At 42.0% G+C, this 20,283-nt stretch overlaps 1 protein-coding gene across 5 annotated transcripts in view; it reads right to left on the bottom strand.

The window, feature by feature from the left end:
- Positions 1-20,283, bottom strand: part of LOC140196225 (transcription factor Dp-2-like) — a 275,695-nt gene that overhangs the window by 160,490 nt on the left and 94,922 nt on the right. Inside the window, exon 1 of one of the 5 annotated variants that reach the window (XM_072255040.1) lies at positions 3,098-3,199. The exons of the other annotated variants lie outside the window; for them this stretch is intronic. Within the exon in view, the coding sequence (XP_072111141.1) occupies positions 3,098-3,161 (64 nt within the window). The 5' untranslated portion in view covers positions 3,162-3,199. Of the gene's footprint in view, positions 1-3,097; positions 3,200-20,283 lie in introns of those variants that run through there. 5 annotated transcript variants of the gene reach the window in all.

Here is a 20,283-nt window from a genome sequence, read left to right as displayed (position 1 = left end):
TCAAAGTTAGCCTTTCTCCAATCAAAAATCTCAACCTTGGGTCCAGTCCTATCCTTATTCATAATTACATTGAAACTAATGGTGTTGTGATCACTGGACCCGAAGTGCTCCCCAACACATACCTCCGTCACCTGCCCTATCTCATTCCCTAACAGGAGATCCAACACTGCCCCTTCTCTAGTTGGTACCTCTATGTATTGCTGCAAAAAACTATCTTGCACACATTTGACAAACTCCAAACCATCCAGGCCTTTCACAGAATGGGCTTCCTAGTCTATGTGTGGAAAATTAAAATCTCCCACAATCACAACCTTGTGCTTACTACAAATATCTGCTATCTCCTTACAAATTTGCTTCTCCAGTTCTCGGTCCCCATTAGGTGGTCTATAATACACCCCTATAAGCGTCACTACACCTTTCCTGTTCCTCAATTCCACCCAAATAGTCTCTCTTGTCAAGTCCACTAATCTATCCTGCCAGAGGACCGCTGTTATATTTTCTCTGACAAGCAATGCAACACCTCCCCCCCTTGCCCCTCCTATTCTATCACACCTGAAGCAACAAAATTCTGGAATATTTAGTTGCCAATCACACCCTTCCTGCAACCACGTTTCACTAATAGCTACAACATCATATTTCCAGGTATCAATCCATGCTCTAAGCTCATCCACCTTTCTTACAATGCTCCTAGCATTAAAATAGATGCATTTAAGAAACTCTCCACCTCTTACTCTCTTTTTATCCTTAATGGAGCAAACAACTTTGTTATCTTTTTCTTCCTTGTCCCCTACATCTTTGGTCTGAGTGCTCCTGATCTCTGTCCCCTGCCTATCCTCCCTCACACACTGTCTACTAGCTTTCTCTATTTGTGAATTAACCTCCTCTCTAACCCCAGCCTAGTCACAGGACAATTTGCAATGGCTAATTAATCGACTAACTGGTATGACTTTGGACTGCGGAAGGAAACTTGCGCACCCGGAAGAAAGACACGCAGTCTCGGGGAGAATGTACAAGCTCCGAGCTCTGACGCCCCGAGCTGTAATAACGTCACGCTAATGGCTACGCTACCTTGGAGCCCTTCCTCCAGCATTTTGTATGTGTTCGCCTAGATTTCCAGCGTCTGCAGAATATCTTGTGTTTATGACCCTGCTCTACCTAATATCCACAATTCCTAAAAATTATGTTTCTTATCTGGAGTTAATCTGTGGTAGACGTTGATCTACCTGAACTCTGCTTTGCTGAAGATACTTCAGTGAGAATGATGGACACTTGAACAGGAACTACAAGGCTATTTTCAAATCAAAGAGAAAGATCACAGTATAAACTTCTGGTGTTTTGTGGACTGGTTGCCACTGAGAGGTTTCCGAATCAGTGCTGAGATTACTTTTTGTTCCATTCACAACATAAATTATATTTTTTGACTAATGGATCTTGGTATATTTTTGGACTAATGGATCTTACTTGCCGAATGACCCCCCCCAAGTTACACAAAAGTACATGAACAACATCTTCAAACATTACTATGGTCAATATTTGTGATCACTCTACTGTGTCCTTATTCATAAACTGTGGTTGTTAATTTTTAAATACTCCCTTCTCTTCACAGACGTCAGTTCAAGTTGTGTTGTATCAGAGTATTCTGCTGTGGAAACACAAGATATTTGATGAGGTTCACAATGTCCAGCAGAGGTCACTGTAGAGCAGGCAGAAGGAAGGCCAATGCCTGATTTTTGTCTTTATGAGGTTGGCAAGGGGACACAACAGATTTCAGGCAAACTATGCTTCTAATGAAACAACTCGAAATAGTACATTAGTAACTAAATCAAAATAAAATATCCAAAACTGCAAATCTTTAACTTCTTACAAGTTAAGCTATATCACAGTGTTAGAATGTCATTTAAACCAAGGGTAACAATGCCCTAATTCACTGAATGCCCAGGTCTACCATTTTCCCCCTATATTTTGTTTCTGTTTGAGGTACTGTCCCACAAGAACAGAGATTTTGGTGAGCTAGTCTCCAGCAAGACACAATCAGCACTGACATGAACCTGTTCCAGGGCTGCAAACAAGAAAAAAATTCAAAGATTATAAAGAAGTCAGTGGGAGAAGGTGGGGGAATGACAGAAAGGTGAGGTGGAAGAACTCTCATAAGAAGATTGTGTTTGCAAATTATTTAATCAGTTTAAAGGCAATTTAAACAATACAATGAATCTGCATAAATTATGCATGAATATCCAATACTGGTAGTAACGTCTTCTGTGGTTGCATTAAATGTTCATACACAGACAGTGCCAAGCATAGCAATGGCAAAGTTGAATGCTTGCTCCAATGATCTAACTATAGCTGCGATATTGATAAAATTGATCACAGATTTACTCAGTGCGAAATGTCATGGGGGGGGGAGAGAGGAAAAGAAGGAACCAATAAGTATTTTATTTGCTGAAATGAAGGCCAAAAAGGCTGATAGCAAATGGGACCTCACACGCTGGCACAGTCTGATAATAAACCATAAAGCAAAGGAATGCAGCAGCCTCCCTGGAACAAACAATGGCTTGACTTCATTAGAATACAGCTGACCACCAACAATCATTCCAGTGCAAGAGTCTCGATGTTAAAAAAAAATTACAGGGACAATGCATTCTACCATTTTGAGAGTATATAATAGTTTTTCTGTAATGGCTATCTGATCTATTGAAACTGAAACTTACAGTATTTATGTACTTTACTCTTATGCACCTTTGTTACCAACACCAGTATCATACCACACACACACACGTGCTTTCAAAATCAATTAAAATCAACATTTGCTTAAGTGCAGGGACAGAAAAATCATTTGGAAGGCAGAAAGGTATCCTGTTCAGCTGATGAAAATAATCGCCACATTTAATTCTCTTTTTTTGCAGACCAGCCTTTAACTTTGCCCCTCCCCCTCTCCACACTATCTACTTGCTTCACTGAAACTTCCTTTATGCTTTGCCACTGGGACAATACGCTATTTTCGACTCCGGGATCGCCAAGTATAACAAAACAAAGGAGATGCAGAGATTACATGAAGAAGGCTGCCGTAATTGTAGATTACAGAAGGTCTCTCTTTTACCTGTTCCCAGAAAGCATGCTCTCACTGCAGTACCAACAGAAACCTCCACAGTCTTTGTTAACATTCAATGGAAACTTGAGCCTGTACCAGACTCTTACAATCAACCTCAGGCGGCCCAATCGCACGGCCTAAAACACTTCCTCCGCATCAGCGAGCGTGATCAAAATTAGAGCAGTGTTTCAAAATCCTGTGGGCTGTCTGCATCTTCGGTAAGGTCAACAGTTAAAGGAGAAAAATAGGAAGGGACGCATCTGTGATTCTTGCATCAACTACTCAAGTCTGTCTAGTACATAGGATTCTGAACCGTAAAGAACAACTCTATATTTGTGTTTAAGCTGCAAACAGGTAACTAGGCTTACATTCATAACTTTTTAAAAAAAAGACCTTTTAGGAAGTCAACATTTCACTATTGGTAAAATGAAATGTCATAAAAATCTGTTATTTTTATATGTTATAAAAGCTACTTTTTCATTAAAAAATAAGAATTCTAGGTAATTTTTGAAACTGGTATTGTAACAACTTTATCAAAACAGTATTACTGTTGCAGAAAGCCTGAGAGCAAAACCCAATATATAAAAAAGAAAACTTTTTATATCAGTTCATTTAAAAATTATATATATTGTATAAACAGACACAAAAATATTATACAATGGAAGTAAGTGTTCAATATAAGTATTAAATTTAAGGAAGGATACAACTGTTGTGAAATACCAGAGATTAAAGGTACAGGACTGACAAAGACTGTTGTTTAACCTCTCACCTTAGCAGCAGCACACAATTAGAAAATGCAAAATGCCCCAACTAACTAAATATCTAAGCAACACACACAAAACTCAGCCCACCACTCAGCATCTATGGAAAAGAGTACAGTTGACGTTTCGGGCCAAAGTCCTCCAGCAGGACTATGGGAGAATCAGGCAGCAGGTTCTCATTTCAAATGAATTACTGTAGCCACAATTAAAACAAAAAAGACTTGCCTCTCAATCATCAAGATAAGAATCCAGATATAAACTGGGAGAAATGCTCTGCAAAGCCAAAGAATACATATAGCTCTCACACGTCTTTCATAATATCGCAAAGTGCTTCACAGAAAGAGACAATTGTGGTGAGTTGCCATTGTGATGTACGACAAAATACAGCCAATTTAGGTTAGAGCAAGATTCAGCTTAACCAGCTTTGCGACATAGAATGAAGTATAAAGAGAGCTTCAAGTTCCTAGGAGAGTTACTAGCCTCTCCTCAAAGTTCAAAGTACATTTATTTTCTGTGTACATATATGTCACCATATACAACCCTGAGATTCATTTTCTTGTGGGCATACACATGAAATCCAGGAAACACATTAGAATCAACGAACAACGGCACCCAACAGGACGGACAACCAACGTACAAGAGACAACAAACTGTGCAAGTACAACAGAGTGAAAAAATATAATAAGAAGAACAAAATAAATAAGCAATAAATATCGAGAGCATGAGATGAAGTGTCCTTGAAAATGAGTCCACAGGTTGTGGGAACATTTCCGTGATGGGGAGAGTGAAGTTATCCCTTTGGTTGAGGGCAGGGGTAATAACTGTTCCTGAACCTGGTGGTGTGGGTCCTGAGGCTCCACTATGTTTTCTACGATTTCCCGTACAAGGGCATTGGGTTTCCATACCAAGCCATAGTGCAACCGGTGAATATACTCTCCACTGCCCACCTACAGAAGTTTGTCAAAGCTTTAGATGTCATGCCGAATTTTCACAAACTTCTAAAAAGCAGAGTCACTGCTGTGCTTTCTTTGTAATTGCACTTACATGCTGGTCCCAGGACAGGTTCTCTGTTAACACCAAGGAATTTAAAGTTACTGACCCTCTGCATCTCTGATCCCCCAATGAGGACCGGCTTATGGACTGCTGGCTCCCTCTTCCTGAAGTCAATAATCATCTCCTTGGTCTCGCTGACACTGAGTGAGAGGTTGTTGTTGTGGCACCACTCAGCCAGATTTCTTGGTCCAATCATGTCGATGCCACAACTAAGAAAGTTCAGCAGTACCTCTACTTGCTCGTAAGGGCAAAGAAAGTTGGCTTTGACCCTCAACAATTGTTTACGATGCACATAGAAAGCATCCTATCCGGATACAGCATGGTTTGGTATGGCAGCTGCTCTGTCCCTGACCATGAGAAATTGCAAAACGTTGGGGGACAGCTCAGCACATCACAGAAACCAGACTCCTCTCCACAGACTCTTGCTGCCTTGTTAAAGGAGCCAACATATTCAAACACCATCCCTATCCATGTCATTCTTTCTTCTCCCTGCTCCCATTGGACAGGAGAAACAAAAGCCAGGAAGAATGCCCAACCAGATTCAAGGACAGTTTCTACACTGCTGTTATAAAACTATAGAACAATCCCCTACATCAATAAAATGGAGTCTAGACCTCATTCTATATTGTTACATCCTTACACATTATTGTCTACCTGCACTGGACGTTCTCTAAAATTATTACACTTTATTCCATGGAAACAATAACTACCTCAATACACTGTATGGGTGGCGGGGTGGAGATACATCTCTCCCAAAGGAGGGGTAAGGTGCTCCTTCCCTCCATTAGCCTGCAGGTCTACCTTGGGCAAGGGGTAGCACTATTGATTCCATCCCTATCCCTGGAAACTTGCTGAAACTGAGTTGGAGTTTTGGTTATTTTACTTCTCACGGAGCTGAGCTTTGACCTCATCTCCTTTGCTATTCTCACCTTAATCTATACATGCAATATCACCCAACTGGCCTTTTTTCACCTCAGGTGCTGTTTAAACCCTTGACGTACTTTGGTTACCTCTGTGTTCCATACACAGTAAATTTAGCTGAGCTCCCTCACTCCACTTAAAGTTGAGGCTACCCGTAATTCTATGCAAATACCTAACACAAATCCCATTTACCTTTCACTGTCTGCAAGTTAAGGAAAACTCAGTTTTAATACTGTCTTATTGTTCCATCTTCTCATAGTCTTGTGACTCGATTTCTACCATGCAAGATAACTTTGCTTCCCCAATTCTGGTACCTTAAAAATGGATCTAGTGCTTTCCCAACGTGTCTGACGAATGAACTTTTCTCGGGCTTTCAGCCGGGTACAGGTATTGATTTTAACCGACGTTTCGATGACAAACTCAGCCATCTTCATCAGGGATGATGCTAACAAAGATGAAGGTCTCACTCTAAGTAACACCGATTGTAAACAAGATGGGACAGCGGAAGCCTGATTGGATAAGGACTAACCAATCAGGAGGGATGGATGGAGATCTGGGATATAGATACCGCTGAACTAGATGTGCCTAGGCATCAACCCAGATGAAGATGACGGAGTTTGTCATTGAAACATCGGTTAAAATCAATACCTGTACCCGGCTGAAAGCCCGAGAGGAGTTTATTCGTCTGGCCCCTTACACTTGAATTGAATTGACTTTATTACTTACATCCTTCAAATACATGAGGAGTAAAAATCTTTACGTTACTTCTCTGTTCAAATGTGCAATGTATAATTATAGTAATTTATAATAAATATTATGTACAACAGGAGAGTCAATATAACCTAGAAATACAGTGGATTCAGCATGAATTAAGCAGTCTGATGGCCTGGTGGAAGAAGCTGTCCTGGAGCCTGTTGGTCCTGGCTTTTATGCTGCGGTACTGTTTCCCAGATGGTAGCAGCTGGAACAGTTTGTGGTTGGGGTGACTCGGGTCCCCAATAATCCTTCAGGCCCTTATTACACACTGTATTTGTAAATGTCCTGAACAGTGGGAAGTTCACATCTACAGATGTGCTGGGCTGTCCGCACCACTCTCTGCAGAGTCCTGTGATTGAGAGAAGTACAGTTCCTACACCAGGTAATGACACAGCCAGTCAAGATGCTCTCAGTCATGCCCCCATAGAAAGTTCTTAGGAACTGGGGTGTCATACCAAATTTCTTCAACTATCCGAGGTGAAAAAGGCGCTGTTGTACATTTTTCACCACATAGCCGGTATGTACAGACTACGTGAGATCCTTGATGATGTTTATGCCAAGGAACTCAAAGCTGTTCACCCTCTCAACCCCAAATCCATTGATGTCTACAGGGGTTAGTCCGTCTCCATTCCTCCTGTAGTCCACAACCAACTCCTTTGTTTTTGCGACGTTGAGGGAGAGGTTGTTTTCTTCCATTGGTGGCTCTTACATTCCAAAGCTCCCTGCTTCTCTCCTCTTTAACAACAAATAGAACCCAGTGTTTTGTGCAAACCTTTGAGGAAGATGTCCAAGCAACACACACACAAAGTGCTACAGGAACTCAGCGGGCCAGGCAGCATCTATGGGAAAGAGCATAGTTGAAGTTTCAGGCCAAGACCCTTCATCAGGACCGGGGAACATTTTGTGGTGTGGTATCATTTTGCAGAGCTTTGTATTGCAGCTTGCAATGTTCACACGTGGTAAAAATAGAGATACGCATCACATAAGCAGGTCCTACAGCACAACTCCTCCATGCCAACCAGGTTGCCAAGTTTAATAAGTGAAAAATTTGCTATTGTTGTTGAGTACAAATGCATTAACCCATACTGTCCATCTACCTCAGTATCCAGACAGGCCAACAGTTCCGTGAACCTTAACTTTAGCAAACATCCCTCGAGGAGTTCATTATGTCAGCCCATATCAATAATGTCACATCAAGGATAGGGTTATGTTTGAATGAGTTGAAGCGCTCTTTTTAGTGGGCATCAATGCTTTCTACCCTTGGTAAGATCACTGTCCCACCTGGCTTCTTCATTAGATGTCGGCTCTATGATGGCTAAGGAACACGTGCCTCTTACCTTCTGTGTCAGTTAGTGGACCATCCTTCAGCTCAAGTACAGTATCTGCTGCTCATCTTCCTATAGAAACATTTCTTTTCCCCTTGATGCATAATGGGACTTTCATTTCAGGAACGCCTTGCTTCCAAGAAGCTTTCTGTTGTAATGGAACTAATAGGAAAGTCCATCACCTCCAGTCCAGAGCCGTGGTTGTTCCAACCTCAATAATCAAGCTCCAAAGCACAGATGATGCTTTTGTTTGGTTGAAATTGGTTCATTGTTGTCACATGTACGAAGATAGAGTGAAAAGCTGTTTTTTGAGGCTGCTCCTGAGCCTGATGGTAAATGCTTTTAGGGTTTGGTATCTTCTATAAATAAAGCTAATCTTTCTAATCTTTCTGCCCAGTGGAAGAGTGGAGAAGAGGGAATATCCAGGGTAGATAGAGTCTTTGATTATGATGGTTGTTTTACTGAGGCAGCATGAAGTACAGACATAGAACAGTACAGCACAGGACAAGCCATCTTCATCTCAATGCCAATTTCTACTAAATGTCCTCTTCCAGTATTATAATTATAGATAAAGTACAGTGCAGGTGGACAAATAAAGTATAAGGACCATGACAAAGTAGACAGACTGTCTTCAGTTTTAGAACTCTAAATTATCATCAGCCAATGACAGAGTCACAGAAACAGGCCCTTTGACCAATGTTGACCTTTTATCCATCTTCACTAATCCCATCTGCCTACATTACATCCATACTTTCTATGCCTTGACTACTTAAGTACCTGTCTAAATGTTAATTAAACATAGTGATTACATTATATTCCACCACCTCCTCTGGTAGCGAGTTCCAGGTATCAACCACCCTGTGTACAAAAACCTTTCCCCTCAAATCCCCTTTAAAGGCCCTTCCTCTCGCTTTAAACCCTCTTTTTTAAAACCTTACGCCCACTGTTCCCTTGAAGGTGTGCAGCCACGCAGTAACCGAAATGCTCCCACGCACATACCAGTTGTTCCTGCACAGCTGGAATTGGATGCGGCTAGAAAAAGTTTACGAAACGCTGAAGATTTTCTTTGTTGTACTAGATTTCATTATACCCTTCAATTAATAAATAAAATCAAAAGTTTGTGATACGTATTTCAATTTTCATTCCAAGTACTCATAGTATGAATATCACAAAAAAAAATATTTAAAGTGTCACACAGTTTTTAGGCCATGTAAAAATTTCCCACTCAGAGCAATGGTTGGTCTGCACTGCTGTAAAATAACTTAGAGGGAATGTTGCATAGGCTGACCATGGATAAAAGATTTTGAATATCTACCCTAATTCAGGACCGTGATGATAAAATGAACTTTTGAATTCTTTACCTAGTGGGCTACAGAAGATCAGTCACTGGGTATATTTAAAACAGAATGTAATAGAGTTTGGGATATTAATGAATCAAGGGATATCAAGTTGATGAAGGAAAGAGGCAATTTCCTACCGGAGGGTCTCAGCCTGAAACGTCAACTATACTCTTTTCCATAGTCTCTGCTTGGCCTGCTGAGTTCCTCCAGCATTTTGGTCTGTTGCCAATATAAAGATCAGCTATGATATTAATGAAAGGCAGAATCGAGACAAGAAGTCCAACAGTCTATTCCTCTTTCTATTTCTTATATTCATACCGTGACATTGATAAATTGTCCACTCTCTAAAACCCTAATTTTTACGATAAGTGTCAAACAATTTCCAAAATATGAACATAAATATTGACAGATAAAATTAAAAATAAGTAATAAATGCTAAGTTATGAATAATACTGGAGTTCCACAATGATTCTCCAATACCTTGCCCAAGAGTCACTCTTTTAATGAAATAGTTGATATTGAGAGTTTGCAGATATTTAATGAAAACAGGAGACAAAAGAGAGTGCAGATGCTGGAAACCTGAAGCAACACACAAGTGAGCTGGAGGAACACAGTGGGCCAGTCAACATCTATGGAAGGAAATAAACAGTCAACATTTCAGGTTGAGATCCTTTTACGTCGAATTGAAAGATGGGAGATAACCAGTGTAAAAAGGTGGGGAAAAGCTGTGGGGCAAGAGCTGACAGGTGATAGGTGGATTTGGGTGAAGGAGGTGATTGGCAGATGAGAGGGTAGGGGGTGGGAATGAGATTAGAGAGCTGGGAGGTGATTGGTTGAAGTGACAAAGGGCTGAAGAAGATGGAATATGAGAGGAGAGAACAGTGGAACATGTAATCAAGGGGAACCAGAAAGAGGAATGTGTTGGTGTTGGGAGAGGGTGGCGGAGGGAAAAGAAATGGGGTGTTGGGGCCTGGTGAGATAAAGAAGATTAAGGGTAAGACATGAACTTAGTTTTGTTGATTCTAATCTTCTCCAAACGTTCGGATTGTGTACTCACACCAATCCAGATCATCCGTACAAAATCAAAAGTTATACTGAGGTACTAAAAATATTCAGGTAAATGAGTTTTTCAGGCAACCTGTTCCAAAGGGAAAATTCTCTTGATAAACTCTTTAAAAATCTCTGCAATTTTATGTTTCTCTGTTAATTGAGCGCATCTATATGAAACACTCTTGCAGGAAAGCAGCATCTATCATCAGGGACTCATACCACCCAGGACATGAACTCTTGTCACTGCTGGCACCAGACAGAAGGTACAAGAGCCTCGGGACTCTCACCAGGATCAGTTACTACCCCTCAACTATTAGGCTGTTGGACCAGAGGGGATAACTTCACTCAACTTCACTTACCCCAGCATTGAAATGTTCACACAATCTATGGAGTCACTTTCAAGGCCTCGTCATCTCATTTTCTTGATAATAATTGCTTATTTATTTATTATTATTGTTTCTTCTTTTGAATTTGCAGTTTGTTGCCTTCTTCATTCTGGTTGTATGCCTTGGCTGGGTGGCCTTTCAATGATTCCTTACAAACACTATTCTATAGATTTGTTAATAATGCCCACAAGAAAATGAACCTTAGGGTTATATATGGTGACATACATACTTTGACAATAAAATTTACTTTGAACTTCACGATCTAACAAATGCCTTAACCAGGAATCTTGCTGAATCCAGGGCAGCGATGCTGTGGAAGTCCCACACATGGCTCTTGCTGATGTATTCTGCAGGTATTCTGCAACTCAGGTAGTGAGTGTCCATTACCTGGGGTTAAGAATTGGAACATTTACACTAAATAACAAAGAGGCCACAATTACTGTATCTCTTGCAATGATGTTTTTTATTCAGTGTTTATGTGTAAACAAAAAGAGAGCAAATCTTTCCTACTCTCTGCAGTTGAAAGCAGATCGTAACCTGCTGCTTCTTCTCTCCGAGTCAGGTATACCAAAACTCACACTACATGCTTTCAGTTCAGCTCTCATTTTAATTGGCACCCACAGCAAAGCAGCTACGCAGGTTAACTCTGTGGTTAAGAAGGCGTACGGTGTATTGGCCATTATCAATCCTGGAATTGAATTTAGGAGCTGAGAGGTAATGTTGCAGCTATATAGGACCCTGGTCAGATCACACTTGGAGTACTGTGCTCAGTTCTGGTCGCCTCACTACAGGAAGGATGTGGAAGCCACAGGAAGGGTGCAGAGAAGATTTACAAGGATGTTGCCTGGATTGGGAAGCATGCCTTATAAGAGTAGGTTGAGTGAACTCGGCCTTTTCTCTTTGGAGCGACAGAGGATGAGAGGTGACCTGATAGAGGTGTACAAGTTGATGAGAGGCATTGATGGTGTGGATAGTCAGAGGCTTTTTCCCAGGGCTGAAATGGTTGCCACAGGAGGACACAGGTTTAAGGTGTTGGGGAGTAGGTACAGAGGAGATGTCAGGGGTGAGTTTTTTTACCCAGAGAGTGGTGAGTGTGTGAAATGGGCTGCCGACAACGATGGTGAAGGCTGATACAATAGGGTCTTTTAAGAGACTTTTAGATAGGTACATGCAGCTTAGTAAAATAGAGGGCTATAGGTAAGCCTAGTAATACAAACCTTAAGGGCTTGTATTGTGCTGCAGGTTTTCTTTGTTTCTATAGTTTACATTCATTTGCCCTGTATTGCAATTTACATTCAGGAAAGTCACAAGATAAGTTAGCAATGGAAGCCTTTTGAATGACTAAAGACAGATTAATTCTGAGGAAGTTAAAGCAGAAGGAGAGAAAAAATGTAGCGAGGTAACTGAATTCAATGTTCTCAATTAAACTGAAAAGGTGGGTGAAGCAAATGAGTCAATGGGGTAGAGACAATGGCTCAGTCAATAGGATTAGAAGGTACATTTCAACATATTTTATATACTGAATGCATTGTTTCAAAAGTTGCAACTTTTAGTTATCAGTACGCTGAAGTTTTTCAGATGCCTGGTTTAAAACAACAGATCAAGAAATCCCTTTCCTGACCGACACTTTCTTCAAATATTCTCCCTTAATAATTGGGAATTTCAACAGGAAGCAAAAGCACCATCTGTGAGCAAGAGTGAAACAAACGACGTTAAACCCACGGAGCTGAGCAAGGGGCATGAAGAGTTGGCATCAGATGATATGCTGGGCCATTCAAAAGGGAACAGTAATCAGAGAAGGTGTCAATTGTCTCCTTGGTTAGAGCTGTTTAAATACCATGGTGGGCAAAAGCATGCTTAAAAACCCATGGAAAATGAGAGAAGAGCAACGTACAGTGAATAACACACAAAAGGTGAGATATAATGCACAAGTTCTTGAGTAGACACTACACCATGAGACATACCACCAAAGAATTAAGAAAGGTGGCAACTGATAAATCAAATGTCCATTCTAAGCAATTAGAAACCATAGAAACTGCAGCACAGAAACAGGCCTTTTGGCCCTTCTTGGCTGTGCCGAACCATTTTCTGCCTAGTCCCACCGACCTGCACACGGACCATATCCCTCCATACACCTCCCATCCATGTATCAGTCCAATTTATTCTTAAATGTTAAAAAATAACCCACATTTACCACCTCGTCTGGCAGCTCATTCCATACTCCCACCACTCTCTGTGTGAAGAAGCCCCCCCCCAATGTTCCCTTTAAACTTTTCCCCCCTCACCCTTAACCCATGTCCTCTGGTTTTTTTCTCCCCTTGCCTCAGTGGAAAAAGCCTGCTTGCATTCACTCTATCTATACCCATCATAATTTTATATACCTCTATCAATTCTCCCCTCATTCTTCTACGCTCCAGGGAATAAAGTCCTAACCTATTCAACCTTTCTCTGTAACTCAGTTTCTCAAGTCCCGGCAACATCCTTGTAAACCTTCTCTGCACTCTTTCAACCTTATTTATGTCCTTCCTGTAATTTGGTGACCAAAACTGAACACAGTACTCCAGATTCAGCCTCACCAATGCCTTATACAATCTCATCATAACATTCCAGCTCTTATACTCAATACTTTGATTAATAGAGGCCAATGTACCAAAAGCTCTATTTACGACCCTATCCACCTGTGACACTACTTTTAGGGAATTTTGTATCTGTATTCCCAGATCCCTCTGTTCCACTGCACTCCTCGGTGCCTTACCATTAACCCTGTATGTTCTACCTTGGTTTGTCCTTCCAACGTGCAATACTTCACACTTGTCTGTATTAAACTCCATCTGCCATTTTTCAGCCCATTTTTCCAGCTGGTCCAAGTCCCTCTGCAGGCTCTGAAAACCTTCCACACTGTCTACTACACCTCCAATCTTTGTATCATCAGCAAATTTGCTGATCCAATTTACCACATTATCATCCAGATCATTGATATAGATGACAAATAACAATGGACCCAGCACTGATCCCTGTGGCACACCACTAGTCACAGTCCTCCACTCAGAGAAGCAATTCTCTACTACCACTCTTTGGCTTCTTCCATCGAGCCAATGTCTAATCCAATTTACCACCTCTCCATGTATACCTAGCGACTGAATTTTCCTAACTAACCTCCCATGTGGGACCTTGTCAAAGGCCTTACTGAAGTCCATGTAGACAATATCCACTGCCTTCCCTTCATCCACTTTCCTGGTAACCTCCTCAAAAAACTCCAATAGATTGGTCAAACATGACCTACCACGCACAAAGCCATGTTGACTCTCCCTAATAAGTCCCTGTTTATCCAAATGCTTGTAGATTCTGTCTCTTAGTACTCCCTCCAATAACTTACCTACTACCAACGTTAAATTTACTGGCCTATAATTTCCCGGATTACTTTTCAATCCTTTTTTAAACAACAGAACAACATGAGCCACTCTCCAATCCTCCGGCACCTCACCTGTAGACAACAACATTTTAAATATTTCTGCCAGGGCCCCTGCAATTTCAACACTAGTCTCCTTCAAGGTCCGAGGGAACACCCTGTCTGGTCCTGGGGATTTATCCACTTTAATTTTCCTCAAGACAGCAAGGACCTCCTCCTTTTCGATCTATACAGTTTCCATGATCTCACCACTTGTTTCCCTTAATTCCATAGACTTCATGCCAGTTTCCTTAGTAAATACAGACGCAAAAAACCTATTTAAGATCTTCCCCATTTCCTTTGGTTCCGCACATAGCCGACCACTCTGATCTTCAAGAGGACCAATTTTATCCCTTACAATCCTTTTGCTCTTAATATACCTGTAAAAGCTCTTTGGATTATCCTTCACTTTGACTGCCAAGGCAACCTCATGTCTTCTTTTAGCCCTCCTGATTTCTTTCTTAAGTATTTTCTTGCACTTCTTATACTCCTCAAGCACCTTATTTACTCCCTGTTTCCTATACATGTCATACAACTCCCTCTTCTTCTTTATCAGAGTTGCAATATCCCTTGAGAACCAAGGTTCCTTATTCCTATTCACTTTTCCTTTAATCCTGACAGGAACATACAAATTCTGCACTCCCAAAATTTCTCCTTTGAAGGCTTCCCACCTACCAATCACATCCTTGCCAGAGAACAACCTGTCCCAATCCACGCTTTTTAGATCCTTTCTCATTTCTTCAAATGTGGCCTTCTTCCAGTTAAGAACCTCAACTCTAGGACCAGATCTATCCTTGTCCATAATCAAGTTGAAACTAATGGTGTTATGATCACTGGAACCAAAGTGCTCCCCTACACAGACTTCCGTCACTTGTCCTAACTGGTTTCCTAACAGGAGATCCAATATTGCATCCCCTCTAGTTGGTACCTCTATATATTGACTTAGAAAACTTTCCTGAACACATTTTACAAACTCTAAACCATCTAGACCCCTAACAGTATGGGAGTCCCAATCAATATATGGAAAATTAAAATCCCCTACCACCACAACTTTATGTTTCGTGCAGTTGCCTGCTATCTCTCTGCAGATTTGCTCTTCCAATTCTCGTTGACTATTGGGTGGTCTGTAATACAATCCCACTAATGTGGCCATACCTTTCCTGTTTCTCAGCTCCACCTATAAGGACTCAGTAGACAAGCCCTCTAATCTGTCCTGCCTGAGCACTGCTGTAATATTTTCCCTAACAAGCAATGCTACTCCCCAACCTTTCATTCCTCTGCCTCGATCACATCTGAAACATTGGAACCCTGGAATATTAAGCTGCCAGTCCTGCCCCTCCTGTAGCCAAGTTTCACTAATTGCTATAACGTCATAATTCCACGTGTCAATCCACGCCCTCAACTCATCCGCCTTCCCCGCAATACTCCTAGCATTGAATTGTTATAGACCTTCTCCATCTTAATTTATTGCACACTTTCGTCAGCCAATATAGCAACGGTGAGCCTGGGTATCGGTCCCACAATCAGGAAAAGATGGCAAAACACGTTTGCTGATTAACTGACACAGGACGACAGCAATAATTATAACAAAAGACTGCACGGGTTAGGTCTGTTGTCTTTGGAAGAAGGGAGAGATTTTACCCAGGTATTGTATATACATTTCAAAGAGGTGAAGCGAGATGAACAGGAAGGACTTGCTTTCCTCAGCAGCCTGTCAATAAATACTCCTCCCTTCAGCAAAAAAAGACACAATGTCAGTGAATTAAGTTGCATATTTCGTCTGCTGTCTTGAACAGACATAACTCCAAGTCTGAGCACATTTTGCCTTGTACTCATCACCCCACTCCCTTTGTGGTCCTTCAGACACCATTAATTTTAGTATATCTGTGTTCGTTCATTATGTGCCACGTCGTTTGATGTGGGCATTTATGGTTTTATCTATGACCATCATTGTTCTTGGCAAATTTTTCTACACAAGTGGTTTGCCATTTCCTTCTTCTGGGAGTGTCGTTACAACACAGGTGACCTCAGCCATTATTGATACTCTTTAGAGATTGTCTGCCCGCATAACCAGGACCTGTGATATGCACCAGCTGCTCATCCGACCATCCACCACTTGCTCCCTTGGCTTCACGTGATCCTGATCGGGGGGCTAAGCAGGTGCTACACCTTGCCCAAGGGTGACCTGCAGGCTAGAGGAGGGAAGGTGCATCCTACACCTTCTTTGGTTGAAACGTATCTCCATCCTGCCACCCTAAGTAGACAGTCATTAAAATTATTATTTAATAGTACTTAACTTTTTTGTGAGGTGTGTTGCATCTTCTCCATCTCCTCATCAAAAGAAGAATCTATATAAGGTCACACACGCAAAATGCTGGAGAAACTCAGCAGGCCAGGCCAGGCCAGGATGCTGAGGATGTTCTACAAGTCTGTGGTAGCCAGTGCTATCATGTTTGCTGTTGTGTGCTGGGGCAGCAGGCTGAGGGTAGCAGACACCAACAGAATCAACAAACTCATTCGTAAGGCCAGTGATGTTGTGGGGATGGAACTGGACTCTCTCACGGTGGTGTCTGAAAAGAGGATGCTGTCCAAGTTGCATGCCATCTTGGACAATGTCTCCCATCCACTACATAATGTACTGGTTGGGCACAGGAGTACATTCGGCCAGAGACTCATTCCACCGAGATGCAACACTGAGCGACATAGGAAGTCATTCCTGCCTGTGGCCATCAAACTTTACAACTCCTCCATTGGAGGGTCAGACACCCTGAGCCAATAGGCTGGTCCTGGACTTATTTCCTGGCATAATTTACATATTACTATTTAATTATTTATGGTTTTATTACTATTTAATTATTTATGGTGAAACTGTAACAAAAACCAATTTCCCCCAGGATCAATAAAGTATGACTATCTACATATCTCTATCTATCTATGGAAAAGAGTAAACAGTCAATGTTTCAGGACAAGATCCTTCATCGGGATTTGAATGTCTTGGCCCGAAACGTCGACCGTTTACTCTTTTCCACAGATGCTGCCTGGTCTGCTGAGTTCCTCCAGCATTGTGGTGGTTTGGATTTCCAACATCTGGAGATTTTCTCATGTTTGGTTTACATGGTCACACCCTCCATTAATGTTTGCAACCCGTTTTTGCATCAGCCTGGTCAAGGGCAGGGTCAGAGCTGAGTCAAGAGAGATGGCAACTTTTTCAGTGGATATAAGACCATAAAGATGTAGGAGCAGATTTAAGCCATTCAGCCCATCGAGTCTCTTCCCGATATCTGCCCATGTGCAGCTCCCACAGGTCAATGAACAACAGCTGGGATATGAACACACATGTACGAAAGGCTGGAGGAACTCAGTAGGCCAGGCAGCATATATGGAGAGGTACGAAGAGCCAACATTTTGGGCCAAGGCACTTCATCGGGTTAGGATATAAAACTTTTTTGGAATGAGGGAACCTGCAAGAATTGTACCACGACCCTCACCAAGAGAATGCTGACGATGCAAGTGAATGATTAACCCTTCTTTATTAAAAAGGCAAGTCACCACAAAGACCAGAAAACATTAATCTTAACAGTAATACTACAGTTCAATTTCAGATGCAGCTCATCTCTTGAAGAAAAAAAATGGAGTCTCAGCCTATCAAGTTTAAGTCAGTGTTTTGCTCCACATGTAACCAAATTCTGAGAATTCAGATGCTTGATGTGGACCTGGTGAACGAAAAGACCTTTTCCTATGCCTTGTGACTATAGCAGTTGAAATTAAACCTTTACAGTCTTCTTTTAGGAACGACGGTAAAATCTTGTTCAAAGAGGTAGGATTTTATGAAACTTCCTGAAGCAAGGAAGTAGCTGACATGTTTAGGAAAGAAAGTTCAAATTTCCAGAGGGCCAATGATTAAAATGGGTGTGTATCAGATATGAAAAGGAAGCGCACCGTCAAACTGTGCTCCTTGAGGTAGAGCTGGAAGAGATTACAGAGATCAGCAGTCTATGGAAATATTTGAAATCAAAGATGCTTAACACTTTAAAATACTGATAATGCATAAGTGTAAGTCAAATGTAACTTACCAAATATTAGGCTTATAGATGAAACAGACATGGGACTAGTTGGGAAGGAGAATATTGTCATAGCTCAGGTTATGATAGAAAACTGGCTTGAGAACCACCAGAATTGTCACCTCCAGATTAACAATGTCATGGTGAGGATTTCAGTAATGGATTCGTTTAGGCTATGGTAAGTCAATAGACAATAGGTGCAGGAGTAGGCCATTCGCCCCTTCGAGCCAGCACCACCATTCACTGTGATCATGGCTGATCATCCACAATCAGTATCCAGTTCCTGCCTTATCCCCATAACCTTTGATTCCGTATCTTTAAGAACTCTATCCATCTCTTTCTTGAAAACATCCAGAGACTTGGCACCACGGCCTTCTGGGGCAGAGCATTCTACATATCCACCACTCTCTAGGTGAAAAAGTTTTTCCTCAACTCTGTTCTAAATGGCCTACTCCTTATTCTTAAACTGTGGCCTCTGGTTCTGGACTCACTCATCAGCGGGAACATGCTTCCTGCCTCCAGCGTGTCCAATCCCTTAATAATCTTAGATGTTTCAATCAGATCCCCTCTCATCCTTCTAAATTCCAGTGTGTACAAGCCCAGCCGCTCCAATTTTTCAACATATGACAGTCCCGCCATCCCGGGAATTAACCTTGTGAACCTACACTGCACTCCCTCAATAGCAAGAATGTCCTTCCTCAAATTTGGAGACCAAAACTGCACACAGTACTCCAGGTGTGGTCTCACCAAGGCCCTGTACAGCTGCAGAAGGACCTTTTTGCTCCGATACTCAATTCCCCTTGTTATGAAGGCCAGCATGCCATTAGCTTTCTTCACTTCCTGCTGTACCTGCATGCTTGCTTTCAGCGACTGATGTACAAGAACACCTAGATCTCGATGTACTTCCCCTTTTCCTAACTTGACTCCATTTAGATAATAATCCGCCTTCCTGTTTTTACCACCAAAGTGGATAACCTCACATTTATCCACATTAAACTGCATCTGCCATGCATCCGCCCACTCACCCAGCCTGTCCAAGTCACCCTGCATTCTCATAACATCCTCCTCACATTTCACACTGCCACTCAGCTTTGTGTCATCTGCAAATTTGCTAATGTTACTTTTAATCCCTTCATCTAAATCATTAATGTATATTGTAAACAGCTGCGGTCCCAGCACCGAACCCTGCGGTACCCCACTGGTCACCGCCTGCCATTCCGAAAGGGACCCGTTAATCGCTACTCTTTGTTTCCTGTCAGCCAGCCAATTTTCAATCCATGTCAGTACTCTGCCCCCAATACCATGTGCCCTAATTTTGCCCACTAATCTCCTGTGTGGGACTTTATCAAAGGCTTTCTGAAAGTCCAGGTACACTACATCCACTGGCTCTCCCTTGTCCATTTTCATAGTTACATCCTCAAAAAGTGATGACATGGGCGTAGAAATGTGCAATCTCAGTGATGGCAAGGGTTTGTCATTGCTGGGTTAATATGATCGTCAGATAGTTGCAAGCTGACCTAATTTAGGAAAAAGGGCTTGTGAGACAGTGAACTTAATGGCTTCAGTCTTCTCAGTAATTTGCTGGGTGGAGGAAATTAAATGCAGCGTCAGATGTCAGACAAATAATTAACAGTATGTGTTCATCCATCGTCGATGTCAATGAGGACCTCGACACCATTTGATGGTGTCGAGACTAGCGCGTGATTTGGATTTAAGTGAGGGAGAGTTGCGCAGCGTCAGCCTCACTCTCTCTTCCCAATTCCCATCTGGATCCAGTGGCAAGACAGAGTCGAGACGGCTGGAGATGGGACTAGGCACAGTGGATGACCAGGATGTCTTCTGTGTCTTGTCCTGCTCTACACGTTCCATGACGCTTGCAGAGACCACCTTCTTGACCGTTGGACCTTCCATTGGTCTTGTCCGCTCAATCCGCCGGAGTCTGCCTTCACATGCTGGGATAGACAACTCCCTATCTCACCGAGGGTTTGAGACCTGTCAGCTACCCTCACCTGGTTTAGCCAGCTTGTTGAAGCCGTCATCCGGGATGTGGCCGCTGTCACATGCAAACAGCTACGGGGAGCCACAGGTGAGAGC

Source organism: Mobula birostris, chromosome 4 (assembly GCF_030028105.1).
Source record: "Mobula birostris isolate sMobBir1 chromosome 4, sMobBir1.hap1, whole genome shotgun sequence".
NCBI lineage: Eukaryota > Metazoa > Chordata > Chondrichthyes > Myliobatiformes > Myliobatidae > Mobula > Mobula birostris.
The sequence above is the reverse complement of the archived record's forward strand: the minus strand, read 5'-3'. Positions and strand labels throughout refer to the sequence as shown.